We start from the raw sequence: 21,418 nt of genomic DNA, 5'->3' as shown, positions 1-21,418 counted from the left end.
TAAAACTACTGCAGCTTCTCACAACCTGTATAGCCGGGGAAAAGAAGCTGCAAGAAAAACCTCGGCACAGGGCCCTAGACGTTCTTTAAAAAAAAAAACATAAAATATTGTTATACAATTGAGTAATTTAGCTGCCTAATATCAGTTCTCAGACAGTTAATCCCATGCATTCATATCTTCTAAATAATCACTAACTTAAATCTCTTTAGTCAAGTACAGAGTCTTCTTATCGTGTGGGTTGTGAGGTGGAATACCAACCTACATCAACCGGAGGGGGTTTGGAGCATACTCCACCACGTTGCTCCACTCAATTTTTATTACTTATTTATTGGGTTGTGAGGTGATTACTAACCCCATCATCCCTGGTGTCAGGCTTACTATTGAGCCGCCAAAGGCCCCTGACATGACTCATGTAACGACTACGTACTTATCTACGGTGTTAGTGACAACGTACTGAGTATTGAGATGGTGATTCAGACCATGATTATGTTAGAACTGATTTTTTTTTTAAAAATATATCATTTTCATGAGTTTAATATATCATTTTTCTGTACCTCAATTTATACACAATAAATAACTATAGAACCCAATAAAGTATGTTATGTTAGTGAGTATCATGTCATCGTGTTGCAGCTCGGAGTCGTCGTACTCGGACTGGGAGGCGGGCGAGAACCTGGCGCCGCCCGCGCGGGCCAAGCGGAGACCGCTGCCGGCCAAGAGGTAAAAAAAAACACACACACACACAGACACTACACACACACACACACACACACACACACACACAGACACTACACACACACACACAGACACTACACACACACACACAGACACTACACACACACACACACAGACACTACACACACACAGACACTACACACACACACACACAGACACTGCACACACACACAGACACTACACACACACACACAGACACTACACACACACACACACACAGACACTACACACACACACAGACACTACACACACACACACACACAGAGACACTACACACACACACACACAGACACTACACACACACACAGACACTACACACACAGACACTACACACAGACACTACACACACACAGACACTACACACACACACACATAGACACTACACACACACACACAGACACTACACACACAGACACTATACACACACTACACACACACACACACACACACACACACCCCTCGTTTTACACAGACACTACGAAACACGAAAATACTATGGAGTTTATATGAAAAGATATACTACGACGTCATAGAAAAACGTGATAAAATCGGACTTATTATTATGTGTTCCTTGATTAAAATTCATAAATAAGTTAAATAGAAAAAATAAAATGTTTTTCGTTAGTTTTAGACCTGTCTTTAGTTAGTAAACAGAATTTCATAATCATTTATTTGCCATTGAGAAGGGTACATTTAGTTTCATGCAAATATTTAAGATGTACACATATTGATCTTTTAAAAATAAAATTCGAAATATCAAATATCAAAATTATTATAAATCATCATCATCAATTTAAGAGCCACGCTCTTGGCGGTGCAGCATTTTCCATGCTACTTTTTTAGGGAAAAATAGGGCAGTGGTTTCCCTCTTGCCTTCCGCCTCACAATACTCTGTCTGACGCGAGTGTGATGGCGCCCAGAGTAGTCTATTACAAAGCCGTACTAGGACTCCTGTCCTCCGCCTCTGAATAGTACTGACAGTTACAGTTATAAATACATATTGATAATTTATCTTGAACCTAGTACTCGACCCAATTGTCCACAGGTACAGCCCGAGCACTACGGGCACGAGACGCGGCGCAGCCAGTACCAGCGCCGCCCCCGCCCCCGGGGCCGGCGCCCCCCCCCCCGCGGCCCCCGCCCCCGGCGCGGAGCTGCCCGAGGCGTACCGGCCGGGCGAGTGGCTGACGGCGGTGGCGCCCCGCAAGGCGCCCTACCACCCGCAGATGGGCGACCACTGCCTCTACTTCCGACTGGTACAGTCATGACCAAACCAATATCATGTACCCACTTTAGAACCCTGTCGCACTATCATATCTGACATTTAATGAGACTTACGGTTTAATTTGACAAAAAAGTTAATGTGACATGGTTTCAAAATGTATACATATTAGGTGGTGGCTATATTTTGACTGATCGCAGAATACCCGACTAAAAGAATGCCCGCTCCATAGAAATCAATTGAGCACAATTCTCAGAAACCCAATTCGCGAATTGCCCGATTCGCAATTTCCCGTTGTCGCAAAATGCCCAATTCGCAACATGCCTAATTCGCAAAATGCCCAATTCGCAAAATGCCCAATTCGCAAAATGCCCAATTTTCCGCCATGAACGGTTTATTATTCGTAAAACGCCCAATCAACAGTATGATTCGCAGAATGCCCATTGTTGCTGTTATGTCGTTGCAGGGCCACCAGCGCTACTTCGAGGCGGTGTCGGAGAAGGACGTGTACAAGGTGAACCCGCGGGACAAGCCGTGGGAGCGGACACACATACATGTGAGTGGCTTGTGTCGTATCAGCCGGCCTCAGGACGGCCCAGGTTCAAATCCCGGTGGGGACATATCACAAAAATCACTTTGTGATCCCTAGTTTGGTTAGGACATTACAGGCTGATCACCTGATTGCCCGAAAGTAAGACGATCCGTGCTTCGGAAGGCACGTTAAGCCGTTGGTCCCGGTTACTACTTACTGATGTAAGTACGTAGTCGTTACATGAGCCACGTCAGGGGTCTTTGGCGGCTCAATAGTAATTTGACACCAGGGTTGATGAGGTTGGTAATCCGCCTCAGAACCCACGCAATAGAAGAAGTCGACCTGTGCCCTATGAACGTAGATAGGCTCGTGGCGACGACGAGTTCTTTCTTATTTATCATGGAAAGAGAATAGCCTGAAATATGCACAAAACGAGCAATGGATACAATAAAACTAGGTGTCGGGAGGGAGGAGCTCGCGAATGATCGAGGCCTGGTTTGACACACTGGCGAGCAGGAGAATGAAACGCCATCAAACCGACAACAATCCACCAGTCGGAGACTTCTCCTGCAGAGTGTGCGGTAGAGTTTGCCGGTCTAGGTTTGGCTTGCACAGCCGTGAAAGAAAGTGCATTTCTTCGAGGCAATGACGTCATAAATCGTCTGAAACAGACGTATAAGGCCGATGATGATGCAGGAATCGCGGCCACTATCGTCGACTATAGTATCGATAGTTCTTGCCAATACGATCGCAAGACTACACTTCTGCCTATCCCCTCGGGGATATAGGCGTGAAGTGTTATAATATATGCAGGGTGTTAGTGACACCGTGCCGAATACTGAGGTGGATGATTGGTATCATGATTATATGGAATTGTAAATTTAAAAAAAGCCAGAATCATGAATTTTGTGACCGAAGTTTCCGCTTGATATTAAATCAGAATCATGAGGTAAGATATTTATTGCATTCCTGATGTTTTTACAGAGTTCTTAAAAGTAGAGGAAAGTACAAACAGGAACCTAAGTACTACCTAGTGTTAGACCGTCCCATTACAATACTTACAATTAAGAATTATTAACAACAATAACAATAAATTAAAGGATGTCAAATATTATGGCAATGAATCTAGATACATGAATAATAGTATTTTATGCAACAGTTGTATAAGAAGGGTCAAAAAATGCGAGTGGCGTGAGTTGCGATGTGAGCCTTGGCGAACATCGCAATAAGAGACGCCACGAGCATTTTTTGACCTAGTTATACAACGTTGCATACAATACAATACAAAAATTTTCCAATTTATTTTCCAACGCGCGGGAAAATGGCGGCAAATGTATACTTTTTTTTATAGTATATCTATGGCACCAAACAAAGTAAAGGTGCCAGTTTCCAGGTCAAAAAAAAAGAAAACAACAACAATGCTTTTTTGGCGACATTATAGTACAGTTACACTTTGTAAACAATGCTTTTATAGGCCATAGAGCGTACACTTTTTCAAAGAGTTTAATTATGTATGTACTTATATTAGACTTTTTGGTTATTTAAATGCCAGATTAAAGTAGAGGAGTAGAAAAAATTATTTATGTATTATTATTATTATTTATTACGTATACTTACTTGTGGGTGGTCCACCGTGTGCCGCCAGGAGTGCGAGCTGGTGAAGGTGGTGGGCGTCAAGTACGTGATCAAGCCGCCGCGCACGGCGTGCGTGCGTCTGGCCAGCACGCTGTCTCCGCGCTCCTTCACCGTGCGCTACCACGACATGCCCGACGTCATCGACTTCCTGGTGCTGCGCCACCACTACGACGCCGCCGCCGCGCGCCGCTGGGCGCAGGGCGACCGGTAATCGACACGCTAATTTATTTCTTTATATCAACAGCCTTCGTGGTCTAGTGGTTAGAGCGTTAGGCTCACGATCTGGAGGTCCGGGTTCGATTCCCGATGGGGACATTGTCGAAATCACTTTGTGAGACTGTCCTTTGTTTGGCAAGGACTTTTCAGGCTTGAATCACCTGATTGTCCGAAAAAGTAAGATGATTCCGTGCTTCGGAAGGCACGTTAAGCCGTGTCACTAACACACATACTTGACATCGTAACGAATACTGAGGGGGATGATACACCACGTTATTCTGAATTAATATCAAGTGGAATTTTCCATCGAATTGAAAGTATTTTTTATAAAACTAAAAAAAAAAAACATGAATTTTGTAACGGAATATTCCACTTCATATTAACTTAGAATCATGGTCTGAATCATCCCTCTCAGTATTCGTTACGATGTAACTTACACCCCATACAAGTACATACAGTAGCCATACAAGTAGGTATGGGTGTTAGTGATATCGTAACGAATACTGAAGGGGATGATTCAGACCATGATTCTGAGTCGATATCAAGTGGAATTTCCTGTCGGAGAAGTCATGAAAATTTTAGAGCTTATTTAAATTATTTTCCGTTCCATACTTTTGCGACGGAAAATTCCACTTGATATCAACTCAGAATCATGGTCTGAATCATCCCCCTCAGTATTCGTTACGATATCACTAACACTCTGTATTGTACATCGCTTCGAACGAAACAGACGAGAGATATCTATTTATTAAAAATTAAATCAATTCACTAGGACATTGCAGGCCGATCAGATTGTCCGCAAGTAACATGCTAGGAGGAAGTAAGATGACAGGTGTACTGGAAGAAATTTCTGTTAGCAATAAGTTATACTTTTTGTCTCTTTTGTTGTCATATTGTGTTTCTGTGTATGTGACGAGTGACCCAATACTCACACATTGGGCTCACAAACCAAGAATTTGTTTCGTTATCCTATTGTGCCAATCACCTTCCATTCTCACAGGGTCCGCTTACCTAACCTGAAGATTTGACAGGTCCGATTTTTAACGCGACTGCCTGTCTGACCTTCCAACCCGCGAAGGGAAAACCAGCCCAGTACAAGTTAGGTCACATACCTCCGAAACGCATTTCTCGTGTATGTCGGTTTCCTCACGATGTTTTCCTTTACCGCTGAGCAAAGTGATAATCATTTATGACCTAAACATGAATTCGGAAAACGATTTCGAAAATCATAGGTTTAGGTCGAACCTGCGACCTTACAGTGAGAGTCAAGCGTTGTTCTAACTGCGCTATCACGGCTCTCGGATCGTGCTGCTAATGTAGTACCTCGCTGGCAGGTTCCGCTGCATGATCGACGACTCGTGGTGGACGGGCATCGTGCTGGAGCGTACGCCGGCCGCGCCCCCCGCCGCGGTCGGCACCGCCGCGGCCGGCGCCGACGCCGCCGCCGCCTGGTCCGCGCAGGTACATTATTTCATTATCTCATTATTTAGGTCTGCATTATTTGGCGGAACTGATTTGCACCTTTTGCGGTTGGCTATTGCCACATTATCAAAACATCATCATCAAAAAATACAGATAGCTAAGTCAGCCACGATATCGCCGCCTTATACTTAATAATAATAATAATAAAAAAGTTTATTTAGGTAGGTAGGTAGGTTTGCTTCTATGCTGTTCTGGGAGCAAATAAAAAACATAGAACACGTTCAGCTGCTTGTCTTCCCGGGCATGTCGTAAAAACCAACAGAGGGATTGTGTCCTCTAACATGATGGACTAATGTTATGGGCGATAGGCTGATCCCTTATCACCATAAGGTTTATCATATCCAGCTTACGACATCGTATCAACAGTGGCTGCAAGTTGTCTTTGATTTCTTGTCGCTCTGCCCACCCCATTAGGGATTACGGGCGTGAGTTTATGTATGTATGTTATTTAGGTAAAATCTACGACACACATATACATTTACAACATTAAAATATACACACGTAACATTAATATTTAGTTGGAAAACATAAAGGTACTAGGTAGGTAGGTGTATACTTACAACGGCCCCTGTGCTCCAGAGGATGAGCGGTGGCGACAATATCGTACTTTGTGGTCCCTAGTTTGGTTAGGCTGATCACCTGATTGTTGGTCCCGGTTACTACTTACTGATGTAAGTAAGTAGTCGTTACACGAGCCGTGTCAAGGGCCTTTGGCGGCTCAATAGTAAACTCTAACACCAGGGTTGATGAGGTTGGTAATCCACCTCACAACCCACACGATAGAAGAAGTTAAAACCACGTAAGAGTGTCTTTTTTTTTAAATACTTTCTGATGTGATTGTCAAATCATTCGTGATTTTTTATGCCTTTTTAGTAAGACGAATTCTGTGGTCTTTGCCTACCCTAAAGGAAAATAGGCGTGATCTTCCGTATGTATTATTATGTGATTTGTTTTTTCAAAAAAACCTTGATTTCTTTTAATTGATTTCAATTCTAGCAATCAACCTTCGGTTGATTGAGGTCAAGCCTCTCAGAAACACTCAACAGAAGTTGTGCGATTGCGACGTATAAAGGGTGCTTATGTTATGTTACTATCATTGTCACACGCCAGGCGGCGCCACACTTCCTGTCGCTGCGCGTGCGCTGGGACAACGGCGAGGTGGAGCGACTGTCGCCGTGGGACCTCGAGCCGCTCGACCCGGAGAGGTAACCATACTACTGTTGAACACGTAACAAATAAGGTCAGATGTACAACCATCGCAAAATGAAGTACCCCACATCTCACCGAGTTTTCTTTTACATCAACGTGATAGGTGGTGAGAGATCGCCGTCTGTAATGGTCGAGACAACTGTGTTAGTGAAAACTGCACTTGAGATAAAATAATAACTTATGGTGCAGGTCTGGACCCTAACCTACTTATTCTTCTTCTATTACTATTAGTGGTTACACTTAAATTAATAAATCATTGATGCAAGTGATACTGAGGTTCGAAGCGGCGTTCCCCGTTTGAGAAGCAAGCGGGCGAACCACAGGGCCTCACCAAAGAGTTTCACACCATTTAGTTTAGTAACAAACCGTTTTACACCACAGAGTTTAGTATCGAACCATTTTACACCGAGTTTAGTGACAAAGCATTTTATACCACAGAGTTTAGTGACAAACCATTTTACACCACAGTTTAGTGACAAACCATTTTACACCACAGAGTTTAGTGACAAACCATTTTACACCACAGAGATTAGTAACAAACCATTTTATACCACAGAGTTTAGTGACAAACCATTTTACACCACAGAGATTAGTAACAAACCATTTTCATATTACACCACAGAGTTTAGTAACAAACCATTTTACACCACAGAGTTTAGTAACAAACCGTTTTACACCACAGAGTGTAGTAAGCACATCTCGCGACATAGTGTAGTGAGCTAGGCGTGTGCCCACAGGCTGCCGGCGGAGCCGGGCGGGTCGGTGCCGGTGCTGCCGCACGAGCTGGAGGCGGTGCTGTACCGCGCCGAGCCCGACGAGTGGCCGCCAAGAGGGGAGCGGGCCGCCGCCTGCCGCGCCATCGCGCAGCACATTGGACAGGTACCACCAGACAGGAAACGTGCAGTCACTGAGCCCAGCGAATTATTTGTAAACAGTGGGGAAATTATGAACCATTAGTTGTCATAATTATAAAATTTGTGTTTTTGTAGGTATTTTTTTGACGTGACTTATTGTAGAATTGCTGCAGATGGCATTAACTACTTGGCCGGACAAATGGGGAGCGCTGAAGGCTCTCACCCGGTACAACGTTTAAGACAACAGGCCTGAGAGTGCCCAGTTGGGCGCGAACCTCGGCTCAGGGCGTCGTCTGAGAGAAAGAATATTTGAAAGAATTAATCGACCCTAGTGGGTCGATAGCGATAAGCGCTGATTGAGGGAAGTCGTCGACCACGCCGGCGGGGTCGGTATCGGGGGGTGTTTTTAGTCTATTACAGAAACGACATGTAATCAGTGCTTAAGTGCAACCAGTTAATTTATTTCTTTGCAAGAAACTGATTGGACTGTAGCAGCTTATCGTACGAAGACCCCCGAGACATTCTTTTATTCGTGTCCAGTCGCCAAAATGAACGTATTTCTGTGTGTGTTCAGGTGATGTCCCTGTCTGCGGCGGAGCCGTTCGTGGCGCCGGTGGACCTGCAGGCGTACCCCTCGTACGCGATGGTGGTGCCCTACCCCATCGACCTGGCCACCATCCGCGCGCGCTTCGACAACCTTGTACGTATGCCATGAGGGCTTACATTCACTACTCAAGCTTCTCACTAGATACTGTGGACTCTCATCTGATACTTAGGGCTTACACTTAGCACGGAGCCTCTCATCTGGGACTGAGGGCTCTGAATCGGTTCCAAGAACTTACTGTGTATATCTTATGAATTATAGTTTAGGAGTTGTAATATATCCACTACGAGGTCGCTGGTTCAAATGCCAGCACGAGTCTAGCCATGTTTTCAACGGTGAAGGAAATCAGGAAACCCACATTCCCGAGAAATGCGTTTCGGAGGTATGTGACCTAACCTGTACAGTATTGGTTTTCCCTTCGCGGGTTGGAACGTCAGACAGGCAACCGCTTCTGTAAAAACCGGACCTGTCAAATGTTCAGGTTAGGTAAGCGGACTCTGCGAAAACGGGATAACGATAGGCAGATCATCATCATCCCATTAACGTTCACTGGCTAACTAACGTTAACTGCTGGGGCACGGGCCTTCCCTATGGATGGATAGGGAGATCGGGCCTTAAACCATCACGCGGGCCCAGTGCGGATTGATGGTTATTAACGACTGCTAATGCAGCCGGGACCAACGGCTTAACGTGCCTTCCGAAGCACGGAGGAGCTCGAGATGAAAACTTCTTTTTTGTGGTCACCCATCCTATGATTGATCTTTGCGAAAGTTGCTTAACTTCAACAATCGCAGACCGAGCGCGTTTACCGCTGCGCCACCGAGCTCCTCCTCAATAGGCAGATAATGACATGTAATATAACCATAATGGGTAACGGGCATGGTTTGCACCCGCCAGTTCTACCGCCGCACGGCGGCCGCTCAGTTCGACGTCCGCTACCTGGCGACCAACGCGGAACAGTTCAACGAGCCACATTCACCCATCGTGCGGCAAGCGCGGCTCGTCACCGACCTGCTGCTCCACATCATCAGGTACGACTCGCTGGTAACAGGGTACAGGATACTTAGCTTCATCATCATTACTAATTTAAGAGCAACGCTCTTGTTGCTGCAGTATTCTTCATTCTACTTTTTAGAGAAAAATAGGGCAGTAGTTTCCCTCTTGCCTCTTGTCTGATACCAAACGCTCTCACCTGATACTAAGCGCTCCCACCTGATACTAAGCGCTCTCATCTGATACTAAGCGCTCTCATCTGATACTAAGCGCTCTCACCTGATACTAAGCGCTCCCACCTGATACTAAGCGCTCTCACCTGATACTAAGCGCTCTCACCTGATACTAAGCGCTCTCACCCGATACTAAGCGCTCTCACCCGATGCGCTCTCATTCGTCACAGGACTTTTTTAAAAGATAAAGATTTTTATTGTGTATAAATTTAGGTACAGTTATAAATAAATGTTGCCGTTATAGTTACGGCAATGAAATAACATTAAATGTACAAGTAACATAACAATTTTTTTTTATGATCAACAACAATGAAAGTGTAATTAAAAATTTGCTGTGAGATCACTATACTCTTAGTGTGCTCTGTGAATGTTAATGACCATAATAATAATAATATATAATACGTGTGTGTTTGTGTGTGTGCAGCCACTGGCGCGAGGTGGACGTGGTGGGCAAGTACCACGAGCTGGCCGCCAGCTACCACTCCTCGGACGACGAGCCCAAGCAGAGCAATACCAGGAACAACAAGGTACTGCCTGTTGGCAACCCCAACATTAAATTTATATTTTCATTACTGCGACAACATTTTGCCTCTTCACTTCCGTTCTTGCTCTCCATTTAACAATTGAAATTCACTGAGTTTTGCAATTCTCTGGCCGTTTTCATCTCAGCCTTAGCCTCAGATAACCAGCCCTTAGGAATCTTACACCGCTGACTTATAATCTTATTTCCGCTGACTGGAGGTTTCATTGCAGCTTGATTGTAGCTGAAGTAAGGATGTCAGAAGTATTTTTTTGTGTTGTTGAACAGAATAAATACAGATCTAAAAGTTAATACCATTTTATACTTCATCAGACTTAACTTTGGTAAATATCCCGCTGGCTGGAGGTCGGTTAGAAAACTTTGTATTTCCGTTTTTTTAACGGAACAAATTCTGTTTTCAGCATAATTCAGTAGAACAAATCCAGATCTAATTCTCTGCATCACTCTTATGTCTCCCAGACAGGGGTTCCCGCTGAGTGTAGACACATCCCAAATCTAACACTGTCATATCGTATCACTAGGAACCTCAACTGCCCTCACCGGCCTTAAGTGTCATTGTAAAAGTACGGGGCTCCATAGGTCCGAGATATGGAAACGACATAATAATAATAATATCGTTAAGTAAGCGGGAATAAAAACACCTTATTGAATTCTCTGACACTTTTCACACTGTTTCTTGCTTTATTCTAAGCTTATACCATCCCACTGCTGGGCAAAGGCCTCTCCTTTGCTCCACTCGGAGTGTAAATATATCGCGTCCCGCGTGCAGGCGGGGCCGCGGGCGGCCCCCGCGTGGCGCGCGTCGTGCGGCGCGGTGCTGCGCGAGCTGATGTCGTCGGCGGACGCCGGCCCCTTCCGCGAGCCCGTGGCCGAGCACGCGGCGCCCGACTACCGCAGCGTGGTGCCGCGCCCGCTGGACCTGGGCACCATCGCCAGGCGCCTCGCCGCAGGTACGCGCCCACAGTCACACATTTCCTCGCCACCGCCCATGTGGCGTTCCCAAACCTTATAACATAGCATAGAAAAAGAAAGATAAAAAAGATGATTATTTATTATTATTAGATAATAAGGATTCTATCTATCTATCTATCATAGAAGTAACAAATACTTTATTTTATTTTATTTATTAAGTATACAAGCTACACTCACTTACATCAGTAAGTAGTAACCGGGACCACCGACTTGACATGCCTTCCGAAACACGGATCATCTTACTTTCAGACAATCAGGTCACAAAGGCGATTTTTGTGATATGGCCCCAACGGAATTCGAACCCGGGACCTCCGGATCGTGAGCTCAACGCTCAACCACTGCACCACAGAGGCCGTTGAGGCTCAATCTTATGAAAAACCGCCATTGCTATGATGGTGTAGATGTTACATGAGTGTTACCATTAAATTGGTATCTCCAACATTCCAGTTTGTGCCCGGTTAATGGCAATAGACTCCCTCCCTGAAATAAGAATAAGAATGAAATAAATTTATTGCCAGTAACAATTTACATTTGCTATAAGAACTAGGTAATTATGAATATTGCGAATACGGGCAAAAGGAAATGGCTCAGCTTGTGCTGCGATGGAGCCATGCTATGGCGGCATCTAGCGCTGGTTTTCAGTTATTTCTTCTTCCTGGGATATTGTGCTGAAGTAATTGTCAATAATATGGGACTTAAACATAGCTGGCGAAGAGTGGGTGTGCTATACACGTCTGGCTACAGACGTAATGCTGTGTACTAATCATTGAACTCCTGCGCAGGTCGTTACGCGCGTCCTGCGCGGTTCGCCGCGGACGTGCGCCGCGTGTTCGCCAACTCCAGACTGTACAACACCAACAAGAGGAGCCGGGTGGGTGACATATAAGTTATTTTTTTGACATCAGAAACAGTTATCCAACGTAATTACGATAGGTATACTTGTTGAAGGTCAGTTTAACATTTTTGAATTCACGTCATTTTGCAAGGTGTTATGGCTGAGGAGAATATGACAAGAAACTGCAACAGCAACACATGTTTTCAACTAAATTTTGTCGGGTTATTGGCCAATGTAAAAATTGTAGACGGTTGTTTTAGATTCGTGCTTAAAATTGACGTGTGTTCCAAAAAAATTATGCCTGTCGATTACGCGTCGTGCAACTTAAAATAAAATTAGATGGCGTCTGCAGGAATAGGCTAGTTTCTAGCTAGTCAAATGAGTTACTTTTTACTAAACGTCAAAACGAGAAATTACTATGGAATTTGTATGAAAAATCACACTGTGACGTCATAGAAAAACGTGATAAAATGTCGCACTTATTATTACGGATTTCTTGATTGAAATTCATAATTAAGATCATCATCATCAGCCCATTAACGTCCCCACTGCTGGGGCACGGGCCTTCCCTATGGATGGATAGGGAGATCGGGCCTTAAACCACCACGCGGGCCCAGTGCGGATTGATGGTTATTAACGACTGCTAATGCAGCCGGGACCAACGGCATAACGTGCCTTCCGAAACACGGAGGAGCTCGAGATGAAAACTTTTTTTTTTTTGTGGTCACCCATCCTATGACCGGCCTCTGCGAAAGTTGCTTTACTTCAACAATCGCAGACCGAGCGCGTTAACCGCTGCGCCACCGAGCTCAACCAAAAAATGACAAATGTCAATATTGCTTTTTAATTTTTTTGTTGCTTTAACCCCCCAGTTGTCGTGGGCTGTACGGTCATAATTAAGATAAATAGAAGAAAAAGAGGTTTTTTCGTCAGGTTTAGATCTGTCTATTTAGTAATCAGAATTTCATAATTTATCTTTGACCTAAGAAACTACCCAATTAGCACCATTATTCCTTACTCTATGCCTTCGCTGCCGAAGGCAATATTCCTCGAGTAGCAGCAGGTTGTGAGCGTGTCAGTGAGCGCGGCGTGTGTTCCAGATCTACTCGATGACGGTGCGGCTGTCGGCGCTGTTCGAGTCGCTGTGGACGCGCGTGGCCGCGCCGGCGGGGCCGCGGCCGCGTCGCGCCGCCGCCCGCGGGTACCGGCGGCACGGTAACTAAACACACATTATTTTTTATTATCTAGTCTAACAACCTTAGTTATTATATTTAAGCATGTCAAGTATCATTTACTAATCTGTGGTTAACGGTGCTGGTGACACAATTATTATCTTCTGTTAATCAATTCTATAGTTTTTATTGTGAACACTGTTTGTTGACAATAATAAAAAAACCGTTTTCGGTCTTCCCTATTCCTCTTTCCTTCTAATTTATTTATTTATTTTCTTGTGTTTTTAATAAAATTCATGATAGGTCGCTTCGGATAACGCGTCGTCGCGTAAGTACATCTCAGCGTCACGGGTCGAATCCCTGTTCAGGCTCTAAACTTTGCGAGTCTGAATTCACAAGGCTGCCTGTTGTACTCATTCTATTTCTTTTCTGTTTTGTATCTTTTTGGGTCATGGATTTTCCAGGCCATTTGAGTATTCAAATTGGAGGAGTCACAATTACATACTCAATTATTTATCGCATTCCATGTGGTACAATGGGGTATTACATAGGCATAGGAACTAAAACATGGATCCTGTAGGGTACAGCAGCGTTGAAGGGAAGAGAGGAAGTGCGTATGAAAGTAAAAGTATGGTATGTGTTGTGTCCCCCCCAGAGCCGCGCTCGGAGCCCGGCAGCCAGGAGGAGTCGGAGGAGGCGGGCGGCTGGCGCGGCTCGGGCGGCTCGGGCGCGTCGGGCAGCTCGTCGGAGCCGCTGGCCGCCGCCAGGCGCCGCGCCCGCGCGCAGGGCTCCGACAGCGACGCGCCGCTGCACCCGCGGAAGCACGCTAAAGGTACGCGCATACTCTGTACTACAGGCATACTGTGGCACGACCTCCCGAAATCCCGGGATTTACTGGGAATTCCCGGATTCTATCAATTACTGCAAGCGAAATTATACTTAGTTTAGGCATCAGCCATCCACAAAAAACAGCTTGTAGCTATTAGATAAGTTTCTTTGTAATTTATTTTTTGTGGTTTGGAAATAAATTTATTATTATTATTAGAAATCCCAGATTTACATAGTAAATGAAACACCCAAAATACCGGGTATTCCCGCATTTACAAAGCACATCCCGGGTTATTCCGACTTGAGCATGAAATACCTCGAGATTTATTAAACAAATCCCGGATTATTTCAAGTTGAGCACACGTCATTTTATAAATTCTCTGATTTCTCAGACATGAACCCAAAAACCGGGAATAACTAAACAATTTTTGACTATCAGACTTGAGCACTGGTAATTCCGGAAATTTACTAAGCGAAGTACCCGTTTTTCTGACAACTCCCGGACTTACTAAGTCAGTCCCGGGTTAGTCCAACTTGAGCAGCCAAAATCCCGGGATATTTATTTATTTATTTATTTTTCTTTATTAAGGAAACAAACAGCTTACACAATAGATACTTAAAGATATAAACTTATAATTAAACACATTAAGCCAAAGCCAGGTATATCCCAGGTTTACTAAACAAATTCCAGATTTTACCTCACTACAGCAGTCAAATTCCGGGATATCGACGATATTGAGGAATCAAATTCACGTTAATGCTTTAATAACTAACTGTATTGTATACTAACAGGCAAGGGCGTCGGCAAGAAAAGTAAAAGCAGCAGCGCCAGCGTGGAGCCCGCGCCCAGCACCAGCCGCGACCACCACGGTGAGTGCACGCTGCGTGGTGCAGCCATGAGCAATATCATGTACTCACTTTAGAACCTTGTCGCATTACGTTATTCGACATTTAATGAGACTTACGGTTTAATTTGTCAAAAAAGTTAATGTGACACACACACACACACACACACACACACACACACATATAAACTTATAAATAGGCGTGCCTATTTCCCACCGGGGTAAGCAGAGACTATAGAATTCCATTTGCTTCGATCCTGACACACTTCTCTTGCTTCCTCCACATTCATCAATCGCTTCATACACGCACGCTGGTTCAGAGTAGATCGTATTAAAACTTTTAAACCTTTTTTTTAATGTGACATGGTATCAAAGTGTATACATATTAGTACTCGTGACCGTACAGCCCACGACAACTGGGGGGTTAAACACGCCACATCGAAACAATCAACAAAAAATTAAAAAGCAATATTGACATTTGTCATTTTTTGGTTGAGCTCGGTGGCGCAGCGGTAAACGCGCTCGGTCAGCGATTGTTGAAGTTAAGCAACTTTCGCAAAGGCCGGTCATAGGATGGGTGACCACACAAAAAAAGTTTTCATCTCAAGCTCACCCGTGCTTCGGAGGGCACGTTAAGCCGTTGGTCCCGGCTGCATTAGCAGTCGTTAATAACCATCAATCCGCACTGGGCCCGCGTGGTGGTTTAAGGCCCGATCTCCCTATCCATCCATAGGGAAGGCCCGTGCCCCAGCAGTGGGGACGTTAATGGGCTGATGATGATGATGATTGACATTTGATGACATTTCGCACTTACTTTTTAACCCCGCAATGCCTTTTTAACCCCCCAGTACTGTTGTTAAAAGGCGACAGGTCCCAGATATTTCTGTAAATATTATGGTGAAATGTGTTAATATAAGTTTTTAATACTTTTACGCGACATTAAGAAATGGAAGCCGAAGCGAATGGCGTCACAGGTTAGTTGGCGATATCATTTTTTATTTATATTAGTGCATACATTTGTGATTTTCCACTTCACATTAGATTAACTTTAATTTTTTACTGTACATACATACTTATACAGCCTATATAGTATATACGTCCCACTGCTGGGCACAGGCCTCCCTTCAAGCAACCGACGGGGGTATGGAGCATACTCCACCACGCTGCTCCAATGCGGGTTGGTGGAGGTGTTTTTTTACGGCTAATAGCCGGGACTAACGGCTTAACGTGCCCTCCGAAGCACGGAATTGTCTTACTTTTTCGGACAATCAGATGATTCAAGCATGAAAAGTCCTTACCAAACAAAGGACAGTCTCACAAAGTGATTTCGACAATGTCCCCCCGGACCTCCAGGTCGTGAGCCTAACGCTCTAACCACTAGGCCACGGAGGCTGTTCGAAGTATTGTATTGTAATAAAATATATTAGTTATAATTATCAATAAGCATTATTACCGTTTTTACACTATTGTGACAAAGTTTCATCACGTTGTGCCTGTTAGCCCGGCTGGCTCAAGCCGGGTGTCGTATCCGTGACGTTAAGATTTAAGCCACACGCTCTCTGAACAAAGCGAAGTGGAAGAGAAGTACCAGGAAGGCACACCCCACCATCAGATGGGAATAATCAATGCCAAGGAGAGAGTGAGAGCTCTCTGAACAAAGCAATCACTAATTCATGATCTTTCCTTACTCATTATATTTTGAATGATCTTCCCTCGTGTGGGTTGTGAAACCAATGGCCCAGCTCATCAACCCTGGTGTCAGGGTTAAAATTTCTAGAAAAAAAATCTAGTTTTTTTTTGTCTTAATGTAATTTGCACGCGACTCAGATGTGGATGTTCTGGAACAATCGGACGATGACGTGGACGCATCCGGGGAGGATGACGTGCCCGGGGGTGGCGTAAAGCGGGACGAGGGGGGCGGGGGTGACGCCACAGGTTGGTGGTTACAGAGCGTAGATTTATCACTAACGTAGATTGAACATCAGCGCTCGAAAAGTGGCACACAAAGTTGACAGTACTTTACCTTAATCAATCAATCGATAATACTTTATTGCTCGACAACATATACAAAGGACATAAACATACGAATAAAACATAAGCACAACAGTCGGCCTTATTGCTAAACAGCAATTTCTGCCAGGCAACCTTAGGGTGAAAGAAGATTATGCATTGGAGCACGGGCTGGTGGTTTACCTCGGTGCGCGATTAGGCGCCGAACTGGCAACACGGGGAAGTGCGTGGTAAAAACTTTAAAAAATAGAAGCTCAAAGCGAAAAAAGAATAATGGAACATCATATTTCTAATATGTGATGACAATGGCCCCGATTCCTGCAGACACCGCCTAATTTTATTTTAAGTTATATCCGTCATTTTCATATCCGTCGAAAAGGAAAGGGACGGATGATTCACAGCTCTTAATTTTAGGAAGAGTGAGTAAATGAATGAATAACCCGGGCGAATCAAAAGGTACGTCGCTGGTATGCAATCCGTTTGACGTGCTGTCTACTTAACTGTGTCGGGTTATTGACGGATGTAAAATTTTTAGACGGTTGGTTTAGATTTGTGCTTAAAATTGACGTGTGTTCCATAAATTTTATGCCTGTTGATTACCCGTCCCTTTCCTTTTCGGCGGATAAGAAAATGACAGATATAACTTAAAATAAAATTAGATGGTATTTACAGGAATTAGCACCATTGTGCATGTTCTCAACTATGAGAAAATTGCGAAAATTGAAATGTTTATACTAATAAACATTTCAATTTTCGCAGTAAAACCCACCAAAATTATTATTTTAGTTTAAAATACACTCAATCCGAGTCGCAGTATAACCCGACCGCATTACGAAGCACCACGCCCTAATATACGTAATAAGGCGATGCGTACTTTTTTAATTTGACACGATTTTATTGAATGTATATACCGCTGTGTACGAATGTATAGCTAAATAAGCGCCAAGTTTTCGCCGTATTTTTGTATCAAGCGCTGCATCTACGGTAGTGGTAAATCAGTGTTACAGAGTCTAGTCAGCCGCCGACTGTGAGCATTGAAAATTAATTACACTACACTGGTGGACAAGGAAAAACTTATTTTTATCATTATTGAAATAAATTGTACTAATTCTTTAATGATTATATACCCTCAGGTATAGGTGGGTATCGTAAAATGACAAAATTATCATTTGCGTGGAGCAGAAAAGTTTTCTAAAACTTATTTATTTATAAAATATCTGAATCTCTCTCTTTTATGTTTTAAATGCTGCACCGACAAGAGCGTGGCTCTTAAATTGATGATGATGACGGTTTAATTCGTCAAAAAAGTTAATGTGACGTGGTTTCAAAGTGTATACATATTAGAACTCGTCTGGCAACTCCCGTCTTTACTTATTAAATGTTATATACAGCTGCTATAGTTTTGTTGTTAAACGTAGTATTTGAAATGTGACATTTCTTTTCACGCAACTTGTAGAAGTGGATGCCGACGACACCTCAGGTTAGTGTGTATATATACATATATGTGGAATACAGATGGTTCATGATCTTAATGGCACCTGTACCTCCCAATGAGTAGGCATACATACATAAACAGCCTATATACGTCCCACTGCTGGGCACAGGGCTCCCCTCAATCAACCGGAGCGGGTATGGAGCTTACTCCACCACGCTGCTCCACTGCGGGTTGGTGGAGGTGTTTTTACGGCCAATAGCCGGGGCCAACGGCGTAACGTGCCTTCCGAAGCACGGATCATCTTACAGTCCTATAACTAAGAATCACAAAGTGATTTTCGTGATGTGTCCACACCGGGATTTGCACCTGGGACCTCCAGATCGTGAGCCCAACGCTCAAACCCCTGGACTACAGAGGCCAATTCTACTTATTGAACCTTATGAAATTGTATTTATTTCTTACCAATGTATACATGTATACGAAATTGGTCCGTTTGCTTGTATGGCAGCGTCGGAAGGGCGGCCGCTGGGGCAGAATGTGGTCCTGCAGATTAACGGCAATGTCACAGGTGAGTCGCCCCGGGACCTTGGGCCATCTGAAATTATGATTGCTTATCGATTTTAAACTCGCTTATACAATGTTTAGTTTTTCGGACCCGACAAACTTTAAGGCTGGATTCTACGGGTAATTTCATTGAGAGAACACCCCCATATGTGGGGTGCTGGGTAATAACCCAACAGAGTTGGCCAATACTGTAATACATAGGCCTATTGGCCATACAATGTTTTTAACAGTTGTTTAGGATTTGTACTTAAAATCGACGTCTTGCCTTTCGATTGTCCGTCCCTTTCCTTTTCGGTGGATAAGAAAATGACAGGTATAACTTAAGGTGTACTGAAAGCAGTACCAACCTGTGACGTTTGTATATATTTCCATGCGGCCCGTAGACCCGGACACGAGCGACGACACAGATACAGGTCAGTCCACATTGCAGACAGAGATGGAAGGGGGTACAGGTTGTGCCCGCCCCGGCTAGAGGGGTGTAAGGGTGGGAGGGTGATGATCGTTAAAAATAGTCGACTGTGTATAAAGTACGTGAATCTTTAACACGTTCAACGCAACGCAAAACCGTTGGTTGTTTCATTCAAGTAATGGGGGACACGGGTGAGCCAAATTGTACTGACTCATTCAGCGGGGGTCACCCGTGAACCAATAGAAGGTTTCGATTTAAACACGATTTACAGGCTACAATGCAGCAATTTCACGTAAAACTGTTAGAAGAGAGTTAAATGAATGAGTATTCTCTCTTGGCCCACCTGTGATAATTGTCCCTAATTTGTTGTCTAATTTTGGTGAATAATAAAAATAGTAGTTGTGCACGCCTGTATTTGGTGCACGCCTGTATTTGGTGCAAACACTAGCCTATAAGAAAGTTATATTAACTGTCGTGTGTTTGTACTGTTGATGTTAATAATAAATAAATAAATTATCAACCTGTTACAGATGACGAGATACTGCCAGCTCAGAACGGCGTGGCGTCAGACTCTGAGGACGAGGCGCTCGCGCGGCTGAGGACGGTGCCGCCGCCCGCCCACAACGGGGGCGGTGGGGGCGACCACAACGGGGACGGGTCTGACGCGTCGTACTGTGATATAGAGGTGCTGGAGGAGGAGCTGGACGACGATGTCCAGCTGCAGTACACGCGGTCCTCCACCAGACAGGTAAATAGTAACGCCATTGTTTAAAATGAAAAAAAAAAAAAATTCGTTGAATTGTTTTTTTAATTGCTTTTGTATAACCCCCCCCAGCGCCGGGGCAAGCGGCGCCGCACGCGCAGCTCGGCCAGCAGCGCCGCGGCGCGCACGCCGCGCAAGCGCGCCGTGCACACACGGTGCGTACGCATACGTATTACATTACACACCACGCTTGGTTCTTCCACAGCCTAATGTCGCACGGTATTTTGGTATCGGTTTAGAAGATATTAATGCACGGGATTAACTGTCTGGGAACTGATATTATGCAGCCAAATTACTAAATTGTATAACTGTATTTTATGCCTAGGGCCCTGTGCCGAGGTTTTTCTTGCAGCTTCTTTTCCCCGGCTATACAGGTTGTGAGAAGCTGAAGCAGTTTTAGGCGGATGAGACGTTCGTTGTGTAAAAAATGACGATTCAAAATGTATCTTTATTTTGTTTTTCGTTAATGATTTTAATTATTGATTATTATTATCCATTTTAATTCTTAAGGCTAAATAATAATAAATTTGCATGTCAGCTTCTGGCGCAGCACGCTTGTGCGATCCTGTTATATTATTATAATATCAGACTTATAAAACTGTGTATGCCTGCAAAAAAAACAGTTACCAACAGAAAAAGAAATTTTTGAGTTTGAAAAAAAATTGTGCGAAATCGAAATTCAGATGTTTATTGGGAAGGAAATTCCCAGTTTTTCAACTGGTAAGACTACTGGGAATAAGGGGAAACAAGTTATGAAAATCATACATAACATAGTATGTATTTGTTATGGCTTGCTATTCTGTCTTTATTTCATGTTTCTTACTTCTAATTTCTAAACCTTGGCCGCTATAGTAATCGCCCTAAAAAATATATTAACAAATAATTGGACTATGAAATGAGCACACCGCTCCAACGCGCATGCGCGAACGAAGAAGATACTGAGTCGGCGCGTCAGAGTGCGCAGCCATCTTCCGCAAATATCTGTGAACATGGTGTGTGTGTAAAACTATAAACTATCTTTAAAATTATACTAAACAATTAAAACACTAAACTAATTATCTTAAAACTATGACTAACCCGGCCGGGCACTAACAAACTAATAAAACAACTAATAAAACCAGTGAGCAGCGGTGGCCGAGGTAAGTCTTAATCTTATTCTTTTTCTTTACACTTTTTACTTTGAAGCGGGCCAGGGCAGTTCTCTCCCCACGTCTATTCTTTATTTTAATTTACAAACCCATTTTTCTATAAAATTTCATTCCAATTGGCCTCTGGCTTACGCAGCACGACAGAACGTCCGTTCAAGCCACGCCAGTATTTGTTGATAGC

General features: G+C 43.9%; 1 protein-coding gene across 1 annotated transcript in view; it reads left to right on the top strand.

Annotated features, from left to right (window-relative positions):
- Positions 1-21,418, top strand: part of LOC126378729 (bromodomain and WD repeat-containing protein 3) — a 41,479-nt gene that overhangs the window by 16,896 nt on the left and 3,165 nt on the right. The window contains exons 18-34 of the mRNA XM_050027108.1: positions 634-720; positions 1,781-1,991; positions 2,424-2,513; positions 4,135-4,331; positions 5,675-5,801; positions 6,933-7,027; positions 7,769-7,910; positions 8,460-8,585; positions 9,387-9,520; positions 10,140-10,242; positions 11,026-11,206; positions 12,011-12,099; positions 13,164-13,278; positions 13,891-14,067; positions 14,856-14,933; positions 19,857-20,074; positions 20,162-20,244. Of these exons, the coding sequence (XP_049883065.1) occupies positions 634-720; positions 1,781-1,991; positions 2,424-2,513; positions 4,135-4,331; positions 5,675-5,801; positions 6,933-7,027; positions 7,769-7,910; positions 8,460-8,585; positions 9,387-9,520; positions 10,140-10,242; positions 11,026-11,206; positions 12,011-12,099; positions 13,164-13,278; positions 13,891-14,067; positions 14,856-14,933; positions 19,857-20,074; positions 20,162-20,244 (2,253 nt within the window). The remainder of the gene's footprint in view (positions 1-633; positions 721-1,780; positions 1,992-2,423; positions 2,514-4,134; positions 4,332-5,674; positions 5,802-6,932; positions 7,028-7,768; positions 7,911-8,459; positions 8,586-9,386; positions 9,521-10,139; positions 10,243-11,025; positions 11,207-12,010; positions 12,100-13,163; positions 13,279-13,890; positions 14,068-14,855; positions 14,934-19,856; positions 20,075-20,161; positions 20,245-21,418) is intronic.

This window comes from Pectinophora gossypiella, chromosome 27 (genome assembly GCF_024362695.1).
Source record: "Pectinophora gossypiella chromosome 27, ilPecGoss1.1, whole genome shotgun sequence".
Classification (NCBI taxonomy): Eukaryota; Metazoa; Arthropoda; class Insecta; order Lepidoptera; family Gelechiidae; genus Pectinophora; species Pectinophora gossypiella.
Note: the sequence above shows the minus strand (reverse complement) of the source record. Positions and strands in the feature narration are given on the sequence as shown.